We start from the raw sequence: 21,793 nt of genomic DNA on the forward strand, positions 1-21,793 counted from the left end.
GTAATTTTTAACTGGTATTTATACCAGCATAATTCTTGTTGCCAAGAAGATTATACATAAGGAAGGGTTCTTCCTTACACACCAGTTTGTTTTCACATCAGGTGTCCCGCATCCCGGGAACACCATTCAGGTGGGATGTGGTCATCCCGCACAGCGAAGGGATGGGAGGACAGGAATAAAAAAACCCAAATATCTCTCAACTTTCCTCCTGCAGGAATACAGGTTTCAGTCACAATGTTTTACTTCTTGCACACCAGCTGACATTGTGATGAGGGAGCAGCTTTGCTTTCAAAGCAACTTTTGAGCTACATAATTAAACTCTTAAATGGTACTTTCTTAGTTATCCCAGAATTAGGTTATTGTTTCCAGTTCTGCTCAGCAAACCAAAGCTGGAAGAAAACCCAGCACAGGCTTAAAGCTGTAGAGATGACAAACAGAGCCAACTCCCTCAAAACCAACTAAAAAAAAAAAAAAAAAATCAGATGCAAACTACTGGCCCATTAGCTAAAGCTGATAATTCTATCATATGGGGCATCTCAGCATTTAGAATTAACCTATTTAATCATTCTCTTTCTCAGTTTACTCAGGTCTGGATTGCACTGATTGAAGGTTAGGAAGTTTAGCAACAGGCTAAAGCACCCCAAAAAAAGAACAATTTGGCATGACACAAGGGACAGTTTAATTGCTTTGAGTCAGTGTAGCAAAAGCTGAAGAAAGCAAAAAAAAATTATGGGTTTATCATCCCTTTTCTCACCCCCTACAAAGCAGCCCCTCCTTTGTAAGCATTATAATAAATCTGCCAGTAGAGCCATTAGTAGTCCATCCTTATTTTCAAGCTCTGCTTAGATACTTGGTTGACATAAGAGCTCTAAAAAGAGCACAGACAACAATAAATTCGAAGTACGAATTTGTATACAACTTCTGGTAAAAAAAACCAAAAGCATTTATAAGAACTGTATAAACTCACAACTTTGTAGGGTTCAGCAAAGAGAGGAGAGTTTGGTGGAAAGGCTTCTTCACCCTGTTGAATTTCTTGATTTCGCCTTTCCCTTTCTTTCATACGCAGCACATTCCGGTCTTCACGGTTCATGTTGCTACGAACAAAAAAAGAGAATTTCTGATGAGAGAAGGGAGGGAGGAGGGAGGGGGGTGCTCACAGAGAGCCCCTGTACCTGTTCTACCCAAAGAAGAATCTCGGATTAAGAACCCCCTGCTGATGGTAACTCCTCAAACCTGAAAAGAAGTTTGTCCAATTTAAGGCACCGCAGACTTCGCAGAGCTACAACTCCTGCTCTAAGGTAGCTCCTGCCCTAAGGTAGCTCCTGCCAGGGAAAGTTCATGCAGTAATAAAAAAATGAAAAAAATCCACAAAGTCCTCGGGCAAGTAACTATTTCAAACCATTTCACCTGCCTGAATCACGGAGCTATTTCAGCCCACGCTGCACATCTCCCATTCATTTCTAAAATACTTTTTCTCCTCCACATCCCCCAAATGTTCTGCAATTTTACTCTCTCATCCCCCACCCATCCAGTGCCTGACTTCACATGCACATTTGGGGTTATTTTTGCCACTGACATACCTTTATTGGCACCCTTTCTCCAACATATTCTAACCTCAAGCTTTGATGTTGTTTCCAGGTCTCCCTTCCTCCAACTCCCCAAAGACATTTGTACTCAGAGCAGTAATTTCAGCAAAGTCGTGGCAATATCGTACCTTTTGCCTTAGACCAAACAGTGTTCTCCTACTGCAAAAATGCAGATTAAAAACCTGCTAATCTCCCCTCTTACAAACCTTACTTGGCAGTTTGGTCTTGCTGCTTCGGTTACCAGAAATACTCCAAATTGTTGCAATGCACACACAAAAAAAAGTTGGAAAAGATTTCCTTTGAGCTTGATAAAGCATTGGGACTTAAAGGAATAAACAAAATAAGATGATAAATAAGGTGGTACTAACTCTTCTAACACGCTCTATACTTCATGGAAAGAGATTTATAAACGTGCCTTACTAATCTGCAAAAAGTACGGTTGGTGCTTCTAGGAAATAAATAGATGTTCTTCCACATAATTTGCAGTCTAAAATGAAAATGTCTTCTGCTTAGAAATTTTTTATTTCATGTTTTCAGACAGCTGCTTGACTATTAAAAAAACAAAATTAATTGCTCCAGCATTGCTTTGAAAGCTACGCAAACCAGCTGTCCCATTCTAAACACGAGGACTTCAACCTATCCCCTGGTTTTTAAAATATTGGCCTTTTCACCTTCGGAACATTTTAGCCTCTTACTGTAATTTCTTACTCATTTGGCTTCATTTTTCCTACTGCTCTGAGTACCGTAAAATCTAAGAGGATGCCAAAACCAGAATAAGCCCCCAGTGAAAGCTTAAATCTCTCTTTTTAAGGCAATGGGTTTGCTGTGTTTCCCTGCACCGTAAACAAGGTGAAAGCATTCCTGTAACCCAACCCCATGCTCGTATCAAGCCTAGGAATACATTACACTTTTAAATTATATGTGAAAAATGACTTTTTTCTCCAGTTATCCTGTAATCAGCCAAACTCATGTGAGCACAAGTGAGCATCAAGGCTGCCTCCTGAAAGCAGGACCCGCACACCGGAGCGTGGCAAGGAAACCACCCCCAGCACTGGGACATCAATGGCAAACTTTTTTAAAGGTTTGAGCCTTAAAAAGCTCATTTTCAAACTGCAGCTCAATTTTTATATATGTAGGATTTAAACAGAGACAAATATCAGATTTAATTATAGATACTGATTGGTTAAAGCCAAGTAGAACAGTTTGAATCTCTGCCATTTTACTATTAAAGGCAAAATATGAGGCGAGGAGCAGGAGCACCCCATCTTCGAGGAGTTCACTCACATCAATACACCAAGATTGTGAATTAGACACAGCTACACAGTTAGAAGATCATAATTATAATTAAGATTTTTACACCTCCATTTCACAAATAGATGGGTAAATACTAACAAAGATATTTACTATTTTTTTTACAGACAGAAGCCTGATGTTCAAGGCCAGGCTGGATGGGGCTTGGAGCAACCTGGTCTGGTGGGAGGTGTCCCTGCCCAGGGCAGGGGGTTGGAACTCAATGGTCTTTAAGGTCCCTTCCAACTCTAACCATTCTATGATTCTATAAGCATCATCTTTCAAAACTGTATCAACATTTACTATAACTCATGTTTCAAAACTGTATCAACATTTACTATAACTCTTGGGACTGAGGAAAAAACCCAACATTTGTATCAACACCATCACATGAAAGGAACATTAAAGCAAAGATCCACTTGAGATCAGAGCTGGAGCAAAACCAGAGCTGATCCGGCTGGTTTATACCTGCCGGGTCAATGGAAAATTAGTCATCAGAAATACACCAATTAATCACATTTTGCCACGCCTCCCCCAGCCAGTGAAAGACAAACATCTTCATGGAGAGTCATTTCCACTGTAGGGGGATTGGGCTGCGGATTTTTAAATTCTTTTTAATTTTTGATTGGCCAATAGTTCGGATGTGACTCCAGTTACACTTGCTTGTACCTAATCTTCTAAATCTCTACACGGACATATTTTCAGTGCCTACAAAGTGCACGAAGCCATTAAAATCACACTAGTGCTAAACGTGTAAATAAATGAAGTTAGTGGGGATTCGCTAACCCTGGCCCTCACCTCCCCAGTCAGACCCCGGCTCCCAGCCCCAGGAAGCGCAACAGAAGCCAAACCTGCCCGAGCTGAGGAAACACGAGCACCAGAGATGCTTTGAAGAGAATGTCTACTCAATCAACACTGCTGGCAATTAACTCCAGCACACAGGAAATTGCAAAACTAAGTGTTCGCACCACTTGTAGTTATAACAAACTTTTAAAATCTACTGTCCAAAATTCTACTGCTGTGATCAAAGTTACGTACCGTTTGCTGGGCCACAGTTTTTCCCACCCCAAGCCCCTCATGCTGCCACGGGAAGCTCCATTCCCTCCCAGTCCCATGGCTGACTGGTGAGGAGGAGTTCTGCCCCAGCACTGCAGACCCAGCCAGAGCTGGATGGAGGCAGAATCACAGAACAACTTCTCTCCCTCCAACATCCACACCCATTCCCTGGATTTAAACCTTTTCCCACAAGATAAAAGAGTCGGAGCAGCTTGGTGCTGGGCAAGGGGACAGCATCCCTGCTCCTCCCTCCCTCCCACCAGGCCTGGAACTGGAAGATGAAGAACGTGGTGACTGGTACCTGCTGCTCTCAAGAGGATGCTGCTAAATTAATTTCCCTTTCCCTCGTCCTGGGAGACCCGAGCGAAAGTGTGAACACCCAGGAGGAGCAGAGCCAGGCCAAGGGAGACAAAACTAACACCCCTGCAGCAAGGACCAAAGTCACCTTAATTTCCACAAAGTTGAAAAATTAAATGAAATCAGAAAACAGGCCTAAAGCACAGCATAGTATTTCCAGTTTTAGAAAGTCTAATGCTATACGGCATGAGATGTTATTTTTGCAGTTAGCCAGGCTGCTCTCTGCCCAGGCCAGGAACTGCGTGATTTCACTACACAACTGACTCTGTGGAAATCTCACGCCTCTTCTCCAGCTCAATATGAAGAGCTGGAAAAAAGCAGGAAATTCAGCAGAAAGTTCACAGAACCTTCTGCTACAAAATTCACTTGTGTGTATTCTTTAACCACTGTTATCTGCTGATCTAGACGTATGGAACTAGTCGAGCGTCATTCGAATCATCCATACCAGAAACACAGTTTTCATTTCTCGTTCCAACATTTACTAAATCCTGTTTGGTGTTTCTGTTCATCCTTAATCCAAGAAGGGCATGGCTTTGGCTAGAGTTCACTCAAGCAATCATCATCTTGGACTTTATAACTCCTGTTATGAAATTGCCGCGTTGCTGCTGCCCTGCCCATCGGCTGCAGCCTTCATAGAATCACAGGATGGTTTGGCATAGAAGGCACCTCAAAGCCCCCCCATTGCCACCCCCTGCCCTGGGCAGGGACACCTCCCACCACACCATGTTGCTCCAAGCCCCCTCCAACCTGCCCTTGAACCCCTCCAGGGATGGGGCAGCCACAGCTTCTCTGGCCAACCTGGGCCAGGCTCTCACCACCCTCATTGTAACCACCATCTTCCTTACACCTAGTCTAATAGAAGACACCTTTATCTTCCACTGCTTCCCACCTCCTGCTCCCTCAGCTCTGGAGCAGGGGGACACATCCCAGGTATGGGACTTTTGGACCACATTTTCAGTTTTAAAAAAAACCCCACAGCAACCAACACACCCACGTTGCCAGAGTTTTACTGGCAACGCCGTTCAAGGGAAGAGGACCTTGGCCAATCCCTGGGTGTAGGACTAACAGCCGCCTTCTGAACCACAAAAGGCATCCAAAAGCCTTGCACAAGTTCCCCAGCAGCATCGCTCCATCTTCCCAGACACCGTAAGGCAAAACCATCAAAGGTGAAGGTCTGCCCGAGGAACCCTCCACACGTAGCCCATCAAAAAGCAATCCAAACCCCCCGCTTCTCAACCAGGCATGAGAGGATCTTCAAAGCATGTTTACAACACCTTGACTTCCTTCAAGACCTCCTCATTTAACTCAAGGGCTTTCTTCTACCTGAATTGGTTTCATAAGCCAGAGAAATCAAACAGTTCATTTATCCAGTGCCGGTTAATTGGCTTTGATGAAACACAAATTTTGTTTGACAACTTTATCCAGTGCCGGTTAATTGACTTTGATGAAACACAAATTTTGTTTGACAACATTTGGCCCTGAATGATAAACAGTCTTCAGAGAGAACACACAGTATCTAGCGCTTGGTGCAGGGCACACCCAGCTGCGGGAAGCACAGGCAGCTCAGATGAATTTATTTATTTTTTATTATTTTAAAAGGAGGGAGAAAAGGGCTGGCAATTCTGCTTGTAATATGGAATGGTATGTTTTTAGAAGGCATTTTAAAATACCAGAAACTGCCTTAATGCTGCATCCAGCTCCCTCCCAAAGATACCTGTTACTTATTTCAAATATTTTTCTTATTTGTACCATGAACAGCTAGGAGCATCTAAGGAGCTGGGACGGTGTGCTTCTCCCAAAACTCATGCATCGAGCACAGCGTTGCTACTAAACCTGTCACTGAAATCAAATACACAATCCTCAAATGCTACTCGGTCAGTTTTTAGTAGAATCATAGAATGGTTAGAATTGGAAGGGACCTTAAAGATCATCATGTTCCAACCCCCCTGCCATGGGCAGGGACACCTCTCACTAGACCAGGTTGCTCAAAGCCCCATCCAGCCTGGTCACACACATAAGAGCTATTAAAAAAGGGAGAAATTAAAAAGTAACTGCCCTGCAAGAACAAAATTAACAAAAACCCACCAACATCTAAAAGAGGAACATGCCCTGGTGTCACCAAGAATTATTGAATACTTATCCCATAAAAGTGAATGTGTGGTCTCGACTTTTAGCTTTCTATGCTACTGTAAAGAAAAAAAAAAAAAGAAAAAAAAAAATGTTTCCTACTAAAATGATACAGCGTTGCACAAAAAAAAGTCCAACCAGCACAATTCTCCAGGTAAAGTTTAAAGGAAAATCACAATGTTGCCAACACAGAAGCACCACAATCCCCAGAGCTGCCATTGTAGAGTTTTACAACGCTGAAATAAGGAACAAAACTAAGAACAAGAGTTTACAGAGAATTCAAATACTCTTGTGTGTCAAGAAACAGGAAAGAACAACTCTGGCAAAGGACGAAGCACTCCCTTTCGCTTCTCCCCCTCCGACCCGGCGGCTGCTGTTTGCCACCGGCTGGGTCAGTGCCAAGGGAGGGGTGTTTGCCTTGGGGGGGCTCCAACTCTGAGCGGTGTCTGCCCCACCAAAGAGAAGGTGGCTTTGGCAGCAGAACCCTTGGATTATAACCCGGTGTCCATCAACCCACTGCTCCCAACACTCACACCACAAGGCTGCACACGGGAACGTAAGGAAGCTTCAACGATAATCTCATTTAGGTATTTTGATGAGAAGGAGCTCTTACATTGCTCCACCTCTCCAGGAGAATGATCCCTCTGCCCAGGGTTTCATTAGAGGGTCCGAGCTATCCATAACAACATACAAATACAAACCAGTGATTAACCATTAATATAAATATTTCTCCTTTCTATAACATAAACATAAATGTTTCTATCCCACCTTTCATGCCCGGGATCCCTCCTGCACATTCAAACAGGGAGATCATAAAGTACAGTAAGAGCTGGACATCAACACCTTTGTCCGAATTGCGAGGGTGGGAAAGCTTTGCAAAAATAAATAAATAGAGTCAGTTGGCCTCGGTCAGGTTAATGTTTGACAAGAACCAGCAGGGAGGGCAGAGCTGGCAGTTTACTGTCGGCACTTCTCCTTCCTACTCGGCTCAGAAACGACACAGAAATGCCCCAAAAAGCTCCATCTGCCTGGACTTGCTGCTGCTCCTTGGAGAAACCAACACAAACCCCTCACCACCCTCAGACAAGAAAACCTTTGCAGTACTTTTTGTAAGAGCACACTGTTAATTCCAGTGTCGTCAAGTGACGATGCAAAGAATTACATCCTGCTCTTTGGTTTTACCTGCCAGATTCCCCCTTTCTTCCTCAAAGCTGTACCGGGCTACCCCTGTAGCAGTCCATCAGCATCTTCTACTTCAGCAGTAGGATCTTCTGCTTCCACCACAATGATGGATTTCAGAATTAGAGTGATGATTTGGAACTCAACAGTAACCACTGAAGGACTTGCGGATCCTTTAGCACTAAAGAGGCTCTATAAAGGTAACGTCTCATTAAACAGGCTCAGATGAGGAATGAGTATATTATTCATCACACACGAGATTGGGCTGAGAGAAGCAAGGACTGCACTTCGACTAAGGAAAAAGTTAACACCCAGCAACTGCATTTTACAAGTCAAATTAAGGAGGAACCTTCCAACTTCAGCTGCAGCACGGCTCATTTAAAAACAAGTTTTAAGACCATTTCTAAAACATACTACTAAAATAGCTTAAGATCGTTTACATCCAGGAAGAATGTGCAAGACTAGTTTGATGTCATTTACTCAAGGGATCTTAAGAGATCCAAAACTACCTGTCCTTTAAGATATTATAGTATTTTTGTGCAAAAGCATTCCAGGGTAGTGAAAGTATCTGTTTCTCCCTTCCCCCTGATTAACCTCACGCAGAAACAAAGTTCCCAGCTGTTTTTGATGTCCTGGACATCACCTGCAGTCCCTCCTTTTGTCCTGTCTCTTCAGGAGCGGTGGAGAACGAGGGAAGCGGAGGAAGCACAGTCCCTGCTCCCTCTTCCTCCTCCCGGCGGACGCAGAGGATCCTCCATCCTCCAGCCCTCGCTCTGCCACAGAGCAAAGGCACACACGGAGGGCACAGACCCCCAGGAACGAGCCAGCAGTGGTGTTACTGACTCCACTGCTAAGGAAAGGAGTACCTCTAAGACTGAACGCTGTGATGGAACACAGCCAGAATCTACTAAAAATTGCCATTTTCTGCACCTACCACGGCGCCAAGTCGGGTACGACAGAGGAGCCTCAACATTATCGTTATCAGTGAGGGAGCCCGAGCCAGAAGAAGGGAAGCTCACTCCTGCTGCTAACCCAAGCAGTACCTCACCATTGCCTTCCCAAGTTTTTGCATTTCTATTTGCTCCACCTTGAAACACCAGAACCACCCTCAGGGATACGAGGCTTTAACCAGGGCAACGCTACTCCTTTTATCATCTGAAGCTCGAGCCCTGACGTCCTACAGCCCAGAAGGTGACAAACCCCAAAGCACTGGAGAGCAGAGTGAACTCAACAGAGCTCTGCCACCCCCTGGGAACACAACTTTGTTTCTCACTTAAATCTCAACTCAGCAAACTTCAGCCCGATTCAACCTCACACTCCAACGACGACATTCTCCTCTTCCCCCCAATTCTCCACCGCTGGTGGATGCTGGAATTCACACACTGCAAAGACGGAGCATCACGAACACAAAATTTTTACAGGCAAGCTTTTCATGTCCACACAGGCTAAGCAAAGCATATTCTAATTCTGTTTCCCAACAATATTCTGCAGTTTAATTGGGCAGAAACTTAATAACCGAATTCCTGTGCCTACATGTTCGTCTGCTTAAACTTTGAAGCCAAGACAATTGGTGTTTAAATTTTATTAAGCAATAGTTATTCAGACATCCAACATTAATCTGCCTTATTATAGTTCTGACTTCCTCACATTAATTTACTTTCATAAAAGACATCATTACACTTGAGTGTTACGAACTCTACGGCATTAGGATTTAAAAAGGATTCACTTCACAGAAATTCTCTGATAAATATGCTCTGTATAAGATTTGAAACGGTAGATGATGTTTTAATGAGGTGCCATCTAAACTACAAGAGAGAAAAGGCAAAAGGGAAAAGATCACATTCATTTCAAGGTTCACAAACTTCCCCCGTCTTAACAGAACCACAGAAAAAGCAAAGAGAGAAAAAGTTTATCACGTACATTACCCAGGTTTAACTGCCATTTCCTCCAGCCTCACTGAGACATCAGCTGCCTGCGCTGCCTCACAAGACATTTATCTTGCCCTTCCCATCGTAACCGAGGTGCACACGTTCTGCTGCCTGACACACCAAAATGCACATCGGGGCTTGAGATCATCAATTCAGTCGCTGTATAAAGCCACTTGGGTCTTTTGTAACTGCTGGCAGGAGGAAGGTCTCTCCCACACGACACCGCTGCAGAAACACCCAGAGCATCTCTGCCTCTTCCCTTGCTCCTTCCAGCACAGCTTATTTTCTAAACACAACTTTTATTTGATGCATCTTCCCAACACAAGTATCAGTAATAAAGGATTTCGGGCCTGTTAACACATCCTGTGCCCAGCTCTGCTCGGCACTTCAAGGAAAAGGCCATTTTTTAGATTTGAGAGTATAGTTAGGGTGCCGTTCCGAGTCCCCGGTCCAGGATGGATGCCCACGGCATCTCCCACCCCGCACGGCTCTCCCAGGGGTGCTGACACAGGCAGCTGCTGGGGCTGACCAAGCTCAATTAGGGAAATTAGGGAAATCTGCGCAGATTCAAAATAGGTACTTTGGGGACAGGGTTGTTTTTGGACACAGATAAGTTTGAATGCTCCACTGCCCTCCAAACAGTCACATCAGCATTAGAGAGCAGGAATAAGGGACCTGTTTAAAATAAAACAACAACAAAAATAACTCAACAAGCACAGAAAATCCCCCCCAACATCCACCAAAGTCTCACTGAATTACTGCCCATGTTTTGTACATCGTAGTGTCCGAGGTGGAACTCTCTGCAGCAGCTGACAAAGCCATGGCTGCTGAGTGCCGAGCAGAAGGTCGCTGGGGAGCGGGTCGGCAGCACGGCCAGCCTTAAAGAAAGTCACTAGTTTGTGATTTCACTCTCTTCAGAAACACGGGAAATCACTCAGGGAACGCTACAGCGGGACCGAGCAGCACAACAAGGTGCATTCTGCTTCCAGCCTGTTCCCAGAACAGCCAAAGGGGGTGGAGGGGACGCAGCAAAGAGCAGCTGAGTCGAGTTCACGCACGGAAGCGTGGAAATACCTCCTCGAAGTGACAGCTTGAGCTCACACAGCACCAACCGGCCCCACGAGCCGTTACAGTAATTCCAGGATGGCTTTGCATTTTGAAAACCTAACATCCACAATTTTGCGTACCAGAAAAGAGAAAACTCCCAGTTTTCAACCCTAACTAACCCTAAATTCATCACTATTTGCTCCCTGTCTAAAACTGCTGTTGACGCGTGATTGACGTGACAGCTCGGAGACCTGGGACTCCTTCTGACAACTTAAAAACTTTATTTTAAAATTGAAGTACAGTAAGCTGATGAGAGCTTATATTCCTTAAACTTTGAAAAAAAAAAAAGCCACTAGAGAAGTATTCAAGACTTGCAGACAAAGCAAAAAAAGAAAAAATTGGAAGCGAGAGGAAGAGAGCAGAACTATCTACAGAGGGAAGCTGAAATTCAGCAGCAAACCACAGCTTTGATGTATGATGCTCCCAAACAAACACAGCTAAAAAAGTTGGGACGTTTTAATCTTTCATCCTATCTATGAAATGCCACCTGTATTTTATAAACCCTGCAAGCGGACTGAGAAAAACATTCAAACTTCAGCAGCCACTGAGTATCCAGACGTTTAACACAGTATCAGTTACTTCAGGAAAACAGCTGATAAATGTTAACTGAGCTACACAAACACTTTTAATACAATATTACCTTTTTTTTTCCCCCTAATGACATTATGTTATGGGTTTCCCTCCCCCTCCCAAAGATCTTACAGCTTTTTCTCCCTTTTTTGGATGTGACCTTAAAAGAGAAGTCATGCTCTTCACAGTTCTACCAGATCAAAGCACCAAAAAGAGACCCAGCCACCCTGGAGAGAACATCCCCCACACTGCTCCCTGGACAGGGACCCCGTGTCCCCCACAAGGCAGCCAGGATCCCACGGTGCCTTCATGGCCACGTGGGGACAACCCACTCTCAGCCCAGGTACACCAGGGATGTGATAATTATGAACAACAACAATAATAATTATCTTCCACAGAAGATCACAGAAACACAGAATGGTTTGAGTTTGAAGGGACCTTAAAGATTATCAAGTTCCAATGCTCTGCCCTGGGCAGGGACACCTCCAGCCCCCCCAACTCTCTCAGCCCCCCCTCCCAGCAGAGGGGCTCCAGCCCTCCCAGCGTCTCAGGGGCCTCCTCTGGCCCCATCCAACAGCTCCATGTCCTTCTGCTGTTGGTGGCCCCAGAGCAGAGCAGAATCTGCCAGCGCACGTTGCTGGTTCATGTTCTCATCCACCAACACCCCCAAGTCCTTCTCAGTAGGGCTGCTCTCTAGCCATTCCCCGCCCAGCCTGGATTTGTGCTCATATCTGAAAATATCTGAACAGTTTTTAGTCTACCCAGACCAAAAAACTTAACTTCTGCATTTGATAAAGCAGTAAAGGCGTTGTGCAAGCTGGGCTTGAGCTGCTGCTCCTAACGGATTCTCAACCGTGAGATAAAAGACCGGACAGAGGTGAAACTGCAGAACACAGAACCATAACAAGGTACATAACTCCAAGTGCCTGAGACTCATTGAATCCTGCCAACTAGAGAAAGCAGTTAAGCTTTTCCTTCCTTGGATGAAAGTTAAAGAAAAACACAGGCAGCCTTGCAAAAGTCTTGTCAAAATTCAGTTGAATTTCAAAACACTTCACGCAAGAGGCCAAGTCAGTTCACGCGGGGACTTCCAGCACGTCCATTTGTTACAAAGCTTAACCCTGATAACGCCTCTGTCAACAGATAAAACTGCTTTCAAGTGCTACAGGAATTACATGGCAAGAAATGCTCCTCCTTTGACGTTACAGCTTCCAGAAAAATGCTGGACAAAAAGCTTCAATTAAAGAGTTTTGCTGCCTTTCTCAGGCACCTGGCAGGGACGGCAGCTCCTCAGCGTTGCCTGAATTCACTGAATTCTATTAAGTACAAAATTAATTTCTTTTTAAGGTATGATACACCATTTACTTACACATAATGGTTTTAAAAATATCTAGTTGTATATCGGATTAAAATAAATTGTATAAATACAAAGTACCCTCCAGCCAGCAAGAACTCACCCCATTGTACCAGCCAATGAGATCCAAATTTTGTATTACTCTTCTCTTAAATAGGAGCCAAGATTAAACCACACCCGTTTCTGACCATCTTTAGTTCTGGAGCCTCTTGGTAAATCATGACCAAATGTATTTTAACATTCCTCTGAATAAATACACACTGGTGCACACAGGGCACAGAGAGCAGGAGGAGCCTCCAGCACTTCCCGGTGCCCCCCGAGCACAAGGGAATTGGATTTAACAAAAAAAACACCCAAACAAACAAAAAAAATCAACACAAGCTCTTTAGGCCAATGAGGTACATGAAGAGAATGGATCTTGCTTATATGGCCATAAAAGAATGCAACTTTTTTCTTATAAAAGAGGAAATCGGAGAAAAATGAAAAAAATAAAAGTCCCTTTTTAGAAGGTTATGAGTGATTAACAAATTTAAGCTGAAGACTGCTTGTTAAAACTCTCCCCTAGTAAAACACATTTCTGGTAATTACTGGCTAAGAACGTGTCACAGTACAAACTTCTTACTGGTTTTTTTCCTCATTAAACATAATTGGTGCAGATATTTCCACAGAAGGAATCATTGCTCCAGGAAAAACCTTTTCACCCTTTTATCTGTTGGAGGGTATCTCCACCACGACCTACTCAAAACACACAAACCCAACTCTCAGTAAGCTCTATTCCCTACAGAGCCACCCAGCACACCAAAAAAAGATCTCTACCCATTCCCCGCCCAGCCTGGATTTGTGCTCATATCTGAAGATATCTGAACAGTTTTTGGTCTACCCAGGCCAAAAAACTTAACTTCTGCATTTGATAAAGCAGTAAAGGCGTTGTGCAAGCTGGGCTTGAGCTGCTGCTCCTAACGGATTCTCAACCGTGAGATAAAAGACCGGACAGAGGTGAAACTGCAGAACACAGAACCATAACAAGGTACATAACTCCAAGTGCCTGAGACTCATTGAATCCTGCCAACTAGAGAAAGCAGTTAAGCTTTTCCTTCCTTGGATGAAAGTTAAAGAAAAACACAGGCAGCCTTGCAAAAGTCTTGTCAAAATTCAGTTGAATTTCAAAACACTTCACGCAAGAGGCCAAGTCAGTTCACGCGGGGACTTCCAGCACGTCCATTTGTTACAAAGCTTAACCCTGATAACGCCTCTGTCAACAGATAAAACTGCTTTCAAGTGCTACAGGAATTACATGGCAAGAAATGCTCCTCCTTTGACGTTACAGCTTCCAGAAAAATGCTGGACAAAAAGCTTCAATTAAAGAGTTTTGCTGCCTTTCTCAGGCACCTGGCAGGGACGGCAGCTCCTCAGCGTTGCCTGAATTCACTGAATTCTATTAAGTACAAGATTAATTTCTTTTTAAGGTATGATACACCATTTACTTACACATAATGGTTTTAAAAATATCTAGTTGTATATCGGATTAAAATAAATTGTATAAATACAAAGTACCCTCCAGCCAGCAAGAACTCACCCCATTGTACCAGCCAATGAGATCCAAATTTTGTATTACTCTTCTCTTAAATAGGAGCCAAGATTAAACCACACCCGTTTCTGACCATCTTTAGTTCTGGAGCCTCTTGGTAAATCATGACCAAATGTATTTTAACATTCCTCTGAATAAATACACACTGGTGCACACAGGGCACAGAGAGCAGGAGGAGCCTCCAGCACTTCCCGGTGCCCCCCGAGCACAAGGGAATTGGATTTAACAAAAAAAACACCCAAACAAACAAAAAAAATCAACACAAGCTCTTTAGGCCAATGAGGTACATGAAGAGAATGGATCTTGCTTATATGGCCATAAAAGAATGCAACTTTTTTCTTATAAAAGAGGAAATCGGAGAAAAATGAAAAAAATAAAAGTCCCTTTTTAGAAGGTTATGAGTGATTAACAAATTTAAGCTGAAGACTGCTTGTTAAAACTCTCCCCTAGTAAAACACATTTCTGGTAATTACTGGCTAAGAACGTGTCACAGTACAAACTTCTTACTGGTTTTTTTCCTCATTAAACATAATTGGTGCAGATATTTCCACAGAAGGAATCATTGCTCCAGGAAAAACCTTTTCACCCTTTTATCTGTTGGAGGGTATCTCCACCACGGCTCTCACCCTCTCCCATCAACGTTTTCACACGATGCTCGTTCATCCTATCAGCATCCTAAGGACAAAACTAAATACAGTGGGTTCCAAAACTTCCCCCGGTGAATTTAAACCCCAGCTGCTTCCACCCGCAGCCCACGGACACACAGAACACAGGAGAACTGGAAGGTTTAAGGGTAAATCTCAAATAAACAGCAAATCCGCCCCCCCCATCAGCCCCCGCCCACCCAAATGGACAAAAACCTACTCAAAACACCCAGAAAAAGAAAAGACATGAGATTGGTCAAGATGAGATAAAATGGACTGATAATTTTCCTATCTTTATGCTTCAAGGTCCTTGAACTTAACAAGAATAAAAGAGTATTAAGACATCTTTGTAAAACCAAGCATTTCTCAATCCCAGCAGCTTCCATCAGGCTACAATTCCTATTTAGCCAAAACACAGTCCAACTTGCTAAATTAAATTTACAATGTTTTCCTCCACTAAGCCCATTAAACCATTTCTCCATATTCATTTTTTCCAAAATTTTCATCTTAATGGCACAATTTTTCAGATTTGGACTTTGACCAAGCAATTTTTTAATTATCTTTAAATAAGGAAATGCTTATGCTAATAGTAATGGAACGCTGGAAAATGAGATTGGCACATTTCCGATATTTTTTTTTTTCCAGAAACTCTGGTTACTCCTCTGCCCACAAAACACATAACATCACACAAAAACTAAATTCCCATTTTGATGTGGCTTTTTTTTGGTTTGATTTTACTCTCCCCCGTAGGAAAAACACTCCCTCAGCTGCTCTGCAGCCAAACTACACAGAGAGAACCGTGGACTCTTATCTCCTCATCCTACTCGCTTTAATGATTTGTGCACATCAAAGCCTGATTAAAACCATTTAAGCACTTCCATCACTGAAATCTCTTTAACGTCTTCTGGAAATTAAATTAAATACAGAAACAAACAAAAAAAATACATGTGAATGTACAAAGGTGCACAATTATGATGAGCTATTGAGCTCTTATAGTAAAGTTAGCATTGATGGGGACAGACATGAAGTCCGTGGTTAGTATTTTGAAGCACAGTTACATAAAAATATTGCAGGTGACCAATATGAAATATTCATTTTAAAACAGACACTTGCAACAGGATTAGACTCAGGCAAGTGCATTCTACGTTTCTGACTGTTCTGCACAGGAAAAAAAAAAAAAAAAGCACGGAATAGAAGTGCCTGCTGGGGTAAATAAAGCTATCACAACTTGTTTCCAGATTTTCTGATGCTGGAGGACCTTACACTAACATTGCCTTTTATGGCCTCGGGGTGGCTGTACATTTATCTGTGAGGCTCTGTCTATCTATGGGTAGGTGCCTCCCACCTCGGGATCTATACGCTACCGGCGCCCAGAGGAGCCACAAAACGTCTCTTCTGGGCTCCTCCTCGTTATTTGGCTTCTGTGCCTGAAACTCACTCCCATTTCTCACGTCTGGGCCTGGTCACACCTCACGATTCAGCTCTCCAAGTAAAGGTTCACATGAACCAGCTACACCTCAGTGAAAAAAGCAGGGAAGAGACTGTTGGATGGTGTGACATTTCAGCAGGAACCAAGACTGTTGAGGAAAGTGTCCAACAGGCAGTAATTTGCCTCGGTGAAATCTTGGAATCTGAGCTAAGGACAAGTTTAAACAATTCTTCCCGTCTGAAGAGTATTTTCTAACTGGTTAGAAACACTATTTTCCCAATATTTGGTTCTAAAGTTTAAACATATAATTATTTTTTCTCTTAAAATCGGAAAATGTATGTAAATAAAGTAATCTCTGACATTTTCTAACTGGTTAGAAACACTACTTTCCCAATATTTGGTTCTAAAATTTAAACATTATCATTATTTTTTCTCTTAAAATTGGAAAATGTATGTAAATAAAGTAATCTCTGATCCAACTGCAGTGAGATACCAAGCACTCGCCCCTTTTTCCAGGTTACAGAGTCCCAGCACACCAAAACCTGGGCTTTCTCATTTCAACACCACACACAGTAAAAGTTAAAGAGTTTTAAAAGCACCAAGTTCAGAGTCCAGTTTGGTTTGACACATTCTCCCGAGCTCCAGGAGGGACACACACATTCCCAGTGCTCCCTCCTGCCCCTCCACAAATAAGCCACTAACCCTAAAAGCCGGGGAAAGTTTTGAGTCCAGTCCAAAAGCATCTTAAAGCTACTCTTGGAAACTGGGGATAAGGGGGGAAATGACAATTCTTTGAAAGAAAATAAAGGCAGTGCTACCAGCAAAGAGAACGGCAGCGTTACTCTGGCCTGTTTCTGGTCTTTATGCCCCCAGTGTGGTACTGGGAATAAGCAGCAAGAGACTGGTGTGAGGCTGGAGAGGAGGACACCTACCCACGGGGAGAGAGTGGAATGAGAAAACAGGCTGTCCTGGAATACACCATCGTCAGAGGACTGCAGGATTAGTAAAAGTACACATTGTTAAATTACAAAACATGGAAAGCAAGTAAATGATCAATCAATGTCATTACTAAATAAATTCTCACTATTTGTCATGAATAAAAAGATGAAGTGTAACAGAGATGGACACACGGTGTGTGAGCTGCCCAGTGGGGAGGTGTTGGGACAGGGTACAGCAGCTCAACAGAGAGAAGTGCAGGAAAACCTGCCTTAATGAGCTGGTAACAGAAGAAAATTAGTTAAAGACTTCAGGGCAAGAACTTCTCTTATTCAGTGTTTGTACAGTACTGAGCACAAGGCGGGTTTTTTTCTGTTTTTCCTGTCGGTACCTGGCACTACTGCCAGTTAATAAACTGGGTTTTACACTCATCAGCAAGAATTAATGAATCAAGTAAGAACAAGAGACATGACAACTCGAAGAACTTCAAGTTAGTGCACTTGGGGAGAAAATACAGTTCACTACATCAGGGGGAAAATAAAGAGGTTTGAAACACAAAAGTTGGAGAAAGAAACTTGGAAAGTAGTAAGAATTTGAGAGCCTGGGGAGATGGCAGCCACGGAATTAAGACATGAGTGCGTGAGGCAAACAATATCACAGCTACGGGGAAAAGGGAATTTTGGACGGCACGTAGGAAGCTGGCAGGGCCCCAGCGAGGGAGGGAGCCGTGCCACGCTGCAGCTCCACGCTGTGCTCCCCTACACCTCCCCAGCAGCTCTTCAGGGAGCACCCGGTGGGTTATTCCACTTGGGAAACCTGAACTCAACGGGAACACGCACGTCCAGTGCGAGTGGCTGGAAAGAACAAATCTGGATTCCCGTAAGAGAAAAATACAGAGTGAGACAAGGGTCCTACTGCTGAAGTTCAGGGTGACTAAACCTGGGAGAGAAGCTGCACGGGAGGAAGGAGCAGGAGCCCACGCAGCTCTAGTTCCTCAGTGACAGAGCCCCTGTCATTTCACAAGCCGAGAGCGTCCTGTTACCCGTGAGTAACTGCAGAGAGGGAACGATCCCGCCAGAGAAGAGGATTTGCCAGAGAAGTTCTTTCATCTTGACTTTTGCAATTCTATGAACCCCATTTCTTCTTTTAACACAATGAGCAATATATTTTACATACATCTCACCCTCCTCTATCTACACGCAATCCGTTAAAAGTTTCCTGACTCATTTCCAGACGGTCTCTCTTCATCACTACGGCCTCTCCATCTCCCCACAATTTGGGGCACAATGTCTCACTGCTTAGCAAAGTTGACACCAACACTGCTTCTTTCTCGATACAAACTCCACGAGAGACGTTAAAATCGAGCGACAAGAGAAGTGGACTCAAGTTCAGTTATTTCTTAGCCTCAGTTGAAGGTACCTGTGAGACCACAGTGAGAGGAGAAAAAGGAAACCCGCCTGTAGAACAAACCACATGTGAGTAACAATCTGAAATTATGTGGCCGAGAACAATTAGTGCAGCAGAAAAGAAACCTCAAAGTCACTAAAAAGCTCAAGACAATATTCTTACATCCTCAGCCAGGCAGACCCCAAACACAATACTGGGCAACAACCTTTCCTCCCAGCCCCACACACACTCTGCTGCTGGCAGAGGCGGCTCCTCCAGAGCTGCTCATACTCCTTCCACGTGCCCAAAAAGGGCAGAATCTGCCCATCGGGCAGGGGCTGAGTTCATGTCTCAACTCAAGATCCCACCTCAGACACGGGTAACACCAGGTAATATTTCTACCCTCAACATGGTAGATTTCTGTTGATCTGGAGCAGAGAGTAAGAGTAATAATAATTAAAAAACTCACAAATGAGAGGATGAGCAGAAGGGAGGCATCAGAAGCAGTTATGGCAACCCTTATAAGCACTGAAAATACCAGGGGGGTGACAGTGGGACAGCAGTTTCATCATCCCCTGGCCTCAGAGTGCCCTGCCTGCTTCCGGAGATGCTGGGAGCAGCTCTCAGGCAGTAACACACAGCTCACACACGTCTTCAGTCACATCCCACATGCAGGAGCACCCTCGGCAGAAAACAAAGTGCAGCAGAACGTCCCCGCCAGCAGCTGGGAGCTAGAAAAGGAAGAAGGGACTAGAGGGAATGTGCCAACTTATTACCCATCAGCTGTAAAGCCAGGACAGATTTCTGCCACAACTATTTATCTGCAAAACTTGCAGAACACAAAACGTGTGGCGTCTGCAGATAAAAATATGTGGCTTCTTCTCGTTAAAGAGTTGGCTCATAACCATGCAAAAGCATTTGTGCATCCCAGCTTCCTAAAAAGACAACCTAGAAGTAATAGTTCACTGAAGTTTTATGATGCTTTATCAGGTTCAGATCATTCTAACTGGGGAGAATGCAAAACACACTAATATGAACTACTTTTTTTTTTATTGTTTGTTGCTGTGTGCTGCCTTCTTGTACAAACACCTACCCCAGGCGCTCAGTCTCGCTCCCTTCGTGTTGGAAACACAGGAGAAAAGTCACAAAACGAGAAGTGTAGAAAGGTTTGAAGGAAATATTAGGGACCTGAAGCTGTTTCTAGAGACTAGAGTTGAAATTTACTGTTTTCTTTCATGACTGTTAAGGCTGTTGAACAGAAGGGGAGCTTGCACAAAGCTCGGGAATACCTGGCGTAGCAGTTAGAAAATCAGAAAAATTAACAATGATGCATTAATAAAGCCAAGATATTAATAAAGCCAAAGGGTAATAACATTTTCTTTTTTGTTATGGGCCAACAAGAGCTGTGGGATCACCATTGGGAGCCGTCGCACAACTCCAGTGGAAAACCCCCATGCAGCACCTCCAGCGCTACGACTGCACGTATCACACCTTGCTGAGGCAGAGGACACAACAGCAGCACTACGAGTTTAATGATGTTTCTCTCATTAGAGGAGATAACGAAATGACAAATCAAGCCTACAGCCACTCCTCCAAAGCACTTGACCAGGCCCCATTTCGCAATAAAGCCCCTGGGGCTGCAAAGCACCTTGTGCCAGTGACTTAAGAGGAAGACTCTGAAGTTTTAAAGAAACTCAAGGAACCAGGAATACACCCAGGAGAAGCTCAGGCAGGAGAAGGGGGCCGGCCAGGAGGTGACAAACAGGAGCAGAGGCTCAAGCAAAAGTTGTTCATTTCAAAGCCTGCTGCTGCTGAGCCAGTGCCTGTTCAGCTCACAGAGGCAAGTGGGAGGCCTGACTGACACCAGTGGAAACACGGGAACGTTTCAAACCCTCAGTCTTCATAAGTAAATGATCAAACGAGGTTGTAATGAGCTGAGGAGACGGGGCTGTGCCATAGCAGGGCCCACAGCTGCTCAGCAGAGCTCGCTCTTCCTGAGAGCATCATCTTCTCAGGCCGCATTTGAGACACAGGTACAAGCACCCTCTGCTTCCCCTCAAAACAAAGTTCACCATTTTCTCACTTCAAGGAGCGAACGAAAGACGCAGCAACCGAAAGCACTGATGTCAGTTTTACACCTCCGGCCACTTTCTTGCTTTGTTTTGTTCATTAGGAGAAAAAAAAAAAAAAAAAAAACCGCATTTGAGACACAGGTACAAGCACCCTCTGCTTCCCCTCAAACCAAAGTTCACCATTTTCTCACTTCAAGGAGCGAACGAAAGACGCAGCAACCGAAAGCACTGATGTCAGTTTTACACCTCCGGCCACTTTCTTGCTTTGTTTTGTTCATTAGGAGAAAAAAAAAAAAAAAAAAAGAAAGAAAAAAGAAAGCACTCGTGGGCCCAGGCTCCCGAAACGTGAAGTGATGTCTCCTCTGATGACACAGAACGACACCATCCTCGCCTGGGATGATGCTTTACGTAAGGACAACCCCGTCACTGCCCGGGAGGATGTGACTGGGTGTCAGTAACCCCCACGGCCTCCCTTCTCCTCACCTCTGGCAGCACTTCCACGAAGCCATTCCCTCCTCACCTCTGGCAGCACCTCCACGAAGCCATTCCGGTGGCCCCCGCAGCCCCCCACCCTGCCCGCTCCATCCCCCAGCGGCTCGGGGCCGGGAACGCAGAGAGCAAAGGGGAAGGAACAAAGCCCTGACGTCAATTACTGGAACAGGATTAAAGCCAACAGCCCGGAGAGGGGGCTCCGTCACCCCACCGGCCCCCAGGACCGCCCCAACCCTCTGTTGCACGGGGGAACAGGCAGCTCGGCTCTCCGGGAGGAGGCGGGGAGCGGTGCCCGGCACCCCCGGCTGGGGAGCCCCTCTCGCCGTGTCACTCCCCCGGAGGGGAGCGGGGACAGGCGGCGGTCCCGCGGTTTGAAGCGGGAGAGATGCGCCACGGAACGGGCGATCCCAACGGCCGGGAAGGGCAGCCCGGGGGGGCGGGGGGGAGAGGGGGCCGGGCCCCGCGCAGGTGCCGCCGGCACGGAGAGCCGAGCCGGGCCGGGCCGGGGTAGCTCCCCCCCAAAAGTGAGCCCGGGTGAACAGAGCGGGGGCCCCACGGCGGCCGCTCCCGGGACCTGGCGGGGGTGTCGGTGGGAAGGCCTGTCCCCCAGCCCCGCGCTCGGCCCCGGCGCCTCCCCACCCCCGGCCGCGTCTCACCTCCGTTCGCCGCTCCGCTAGGCCCGGACCATTTCC

General features: G+C 45.0%; 1 protein-coding gene across 1 annotated transcript in view; it reads right to left on the minus strand.

The window, feature by feature from the left end:
• The window catches only part of AFF4 (AF4/FMR2 family member 4), a 72,021-nt gene extending 50,228 nt beyond the window's left edge, over positions 1-21,793 (minus strand). Inside the window, exons 1-2 of the mRNA XM_014947885.1 lie at positions 21,758-21,793; positions 968-1,094 (exon numbers count right to left, since the gene is read on the minus strand). Coding sequence (XP_014803371.1) covers positions 968-1,090 — 123 coding nt within the window. The 5' untranslated portion in view covers positions 1,091-1,094; positions 21,758-21,793. The remainder of the gene's footprint in view (positions 1-967; positions 1,095-21,757) is intronic.

This window comes from Calidris pugnax, unplaced genomic scaffold (assembly GCF_001431845.1).
Source record: "Calidris pugnax isolate Ruff unplaced genomic scaffold, ASM143184v1 scaffold27, whole genome shotgun sequence".
Classification (NCBI taxonomy): Eukaryota; Metazoa; Chordata; class Aves; order Charadriiformes; family Scolopacidae; genus Calidris; species Calidris pugnax.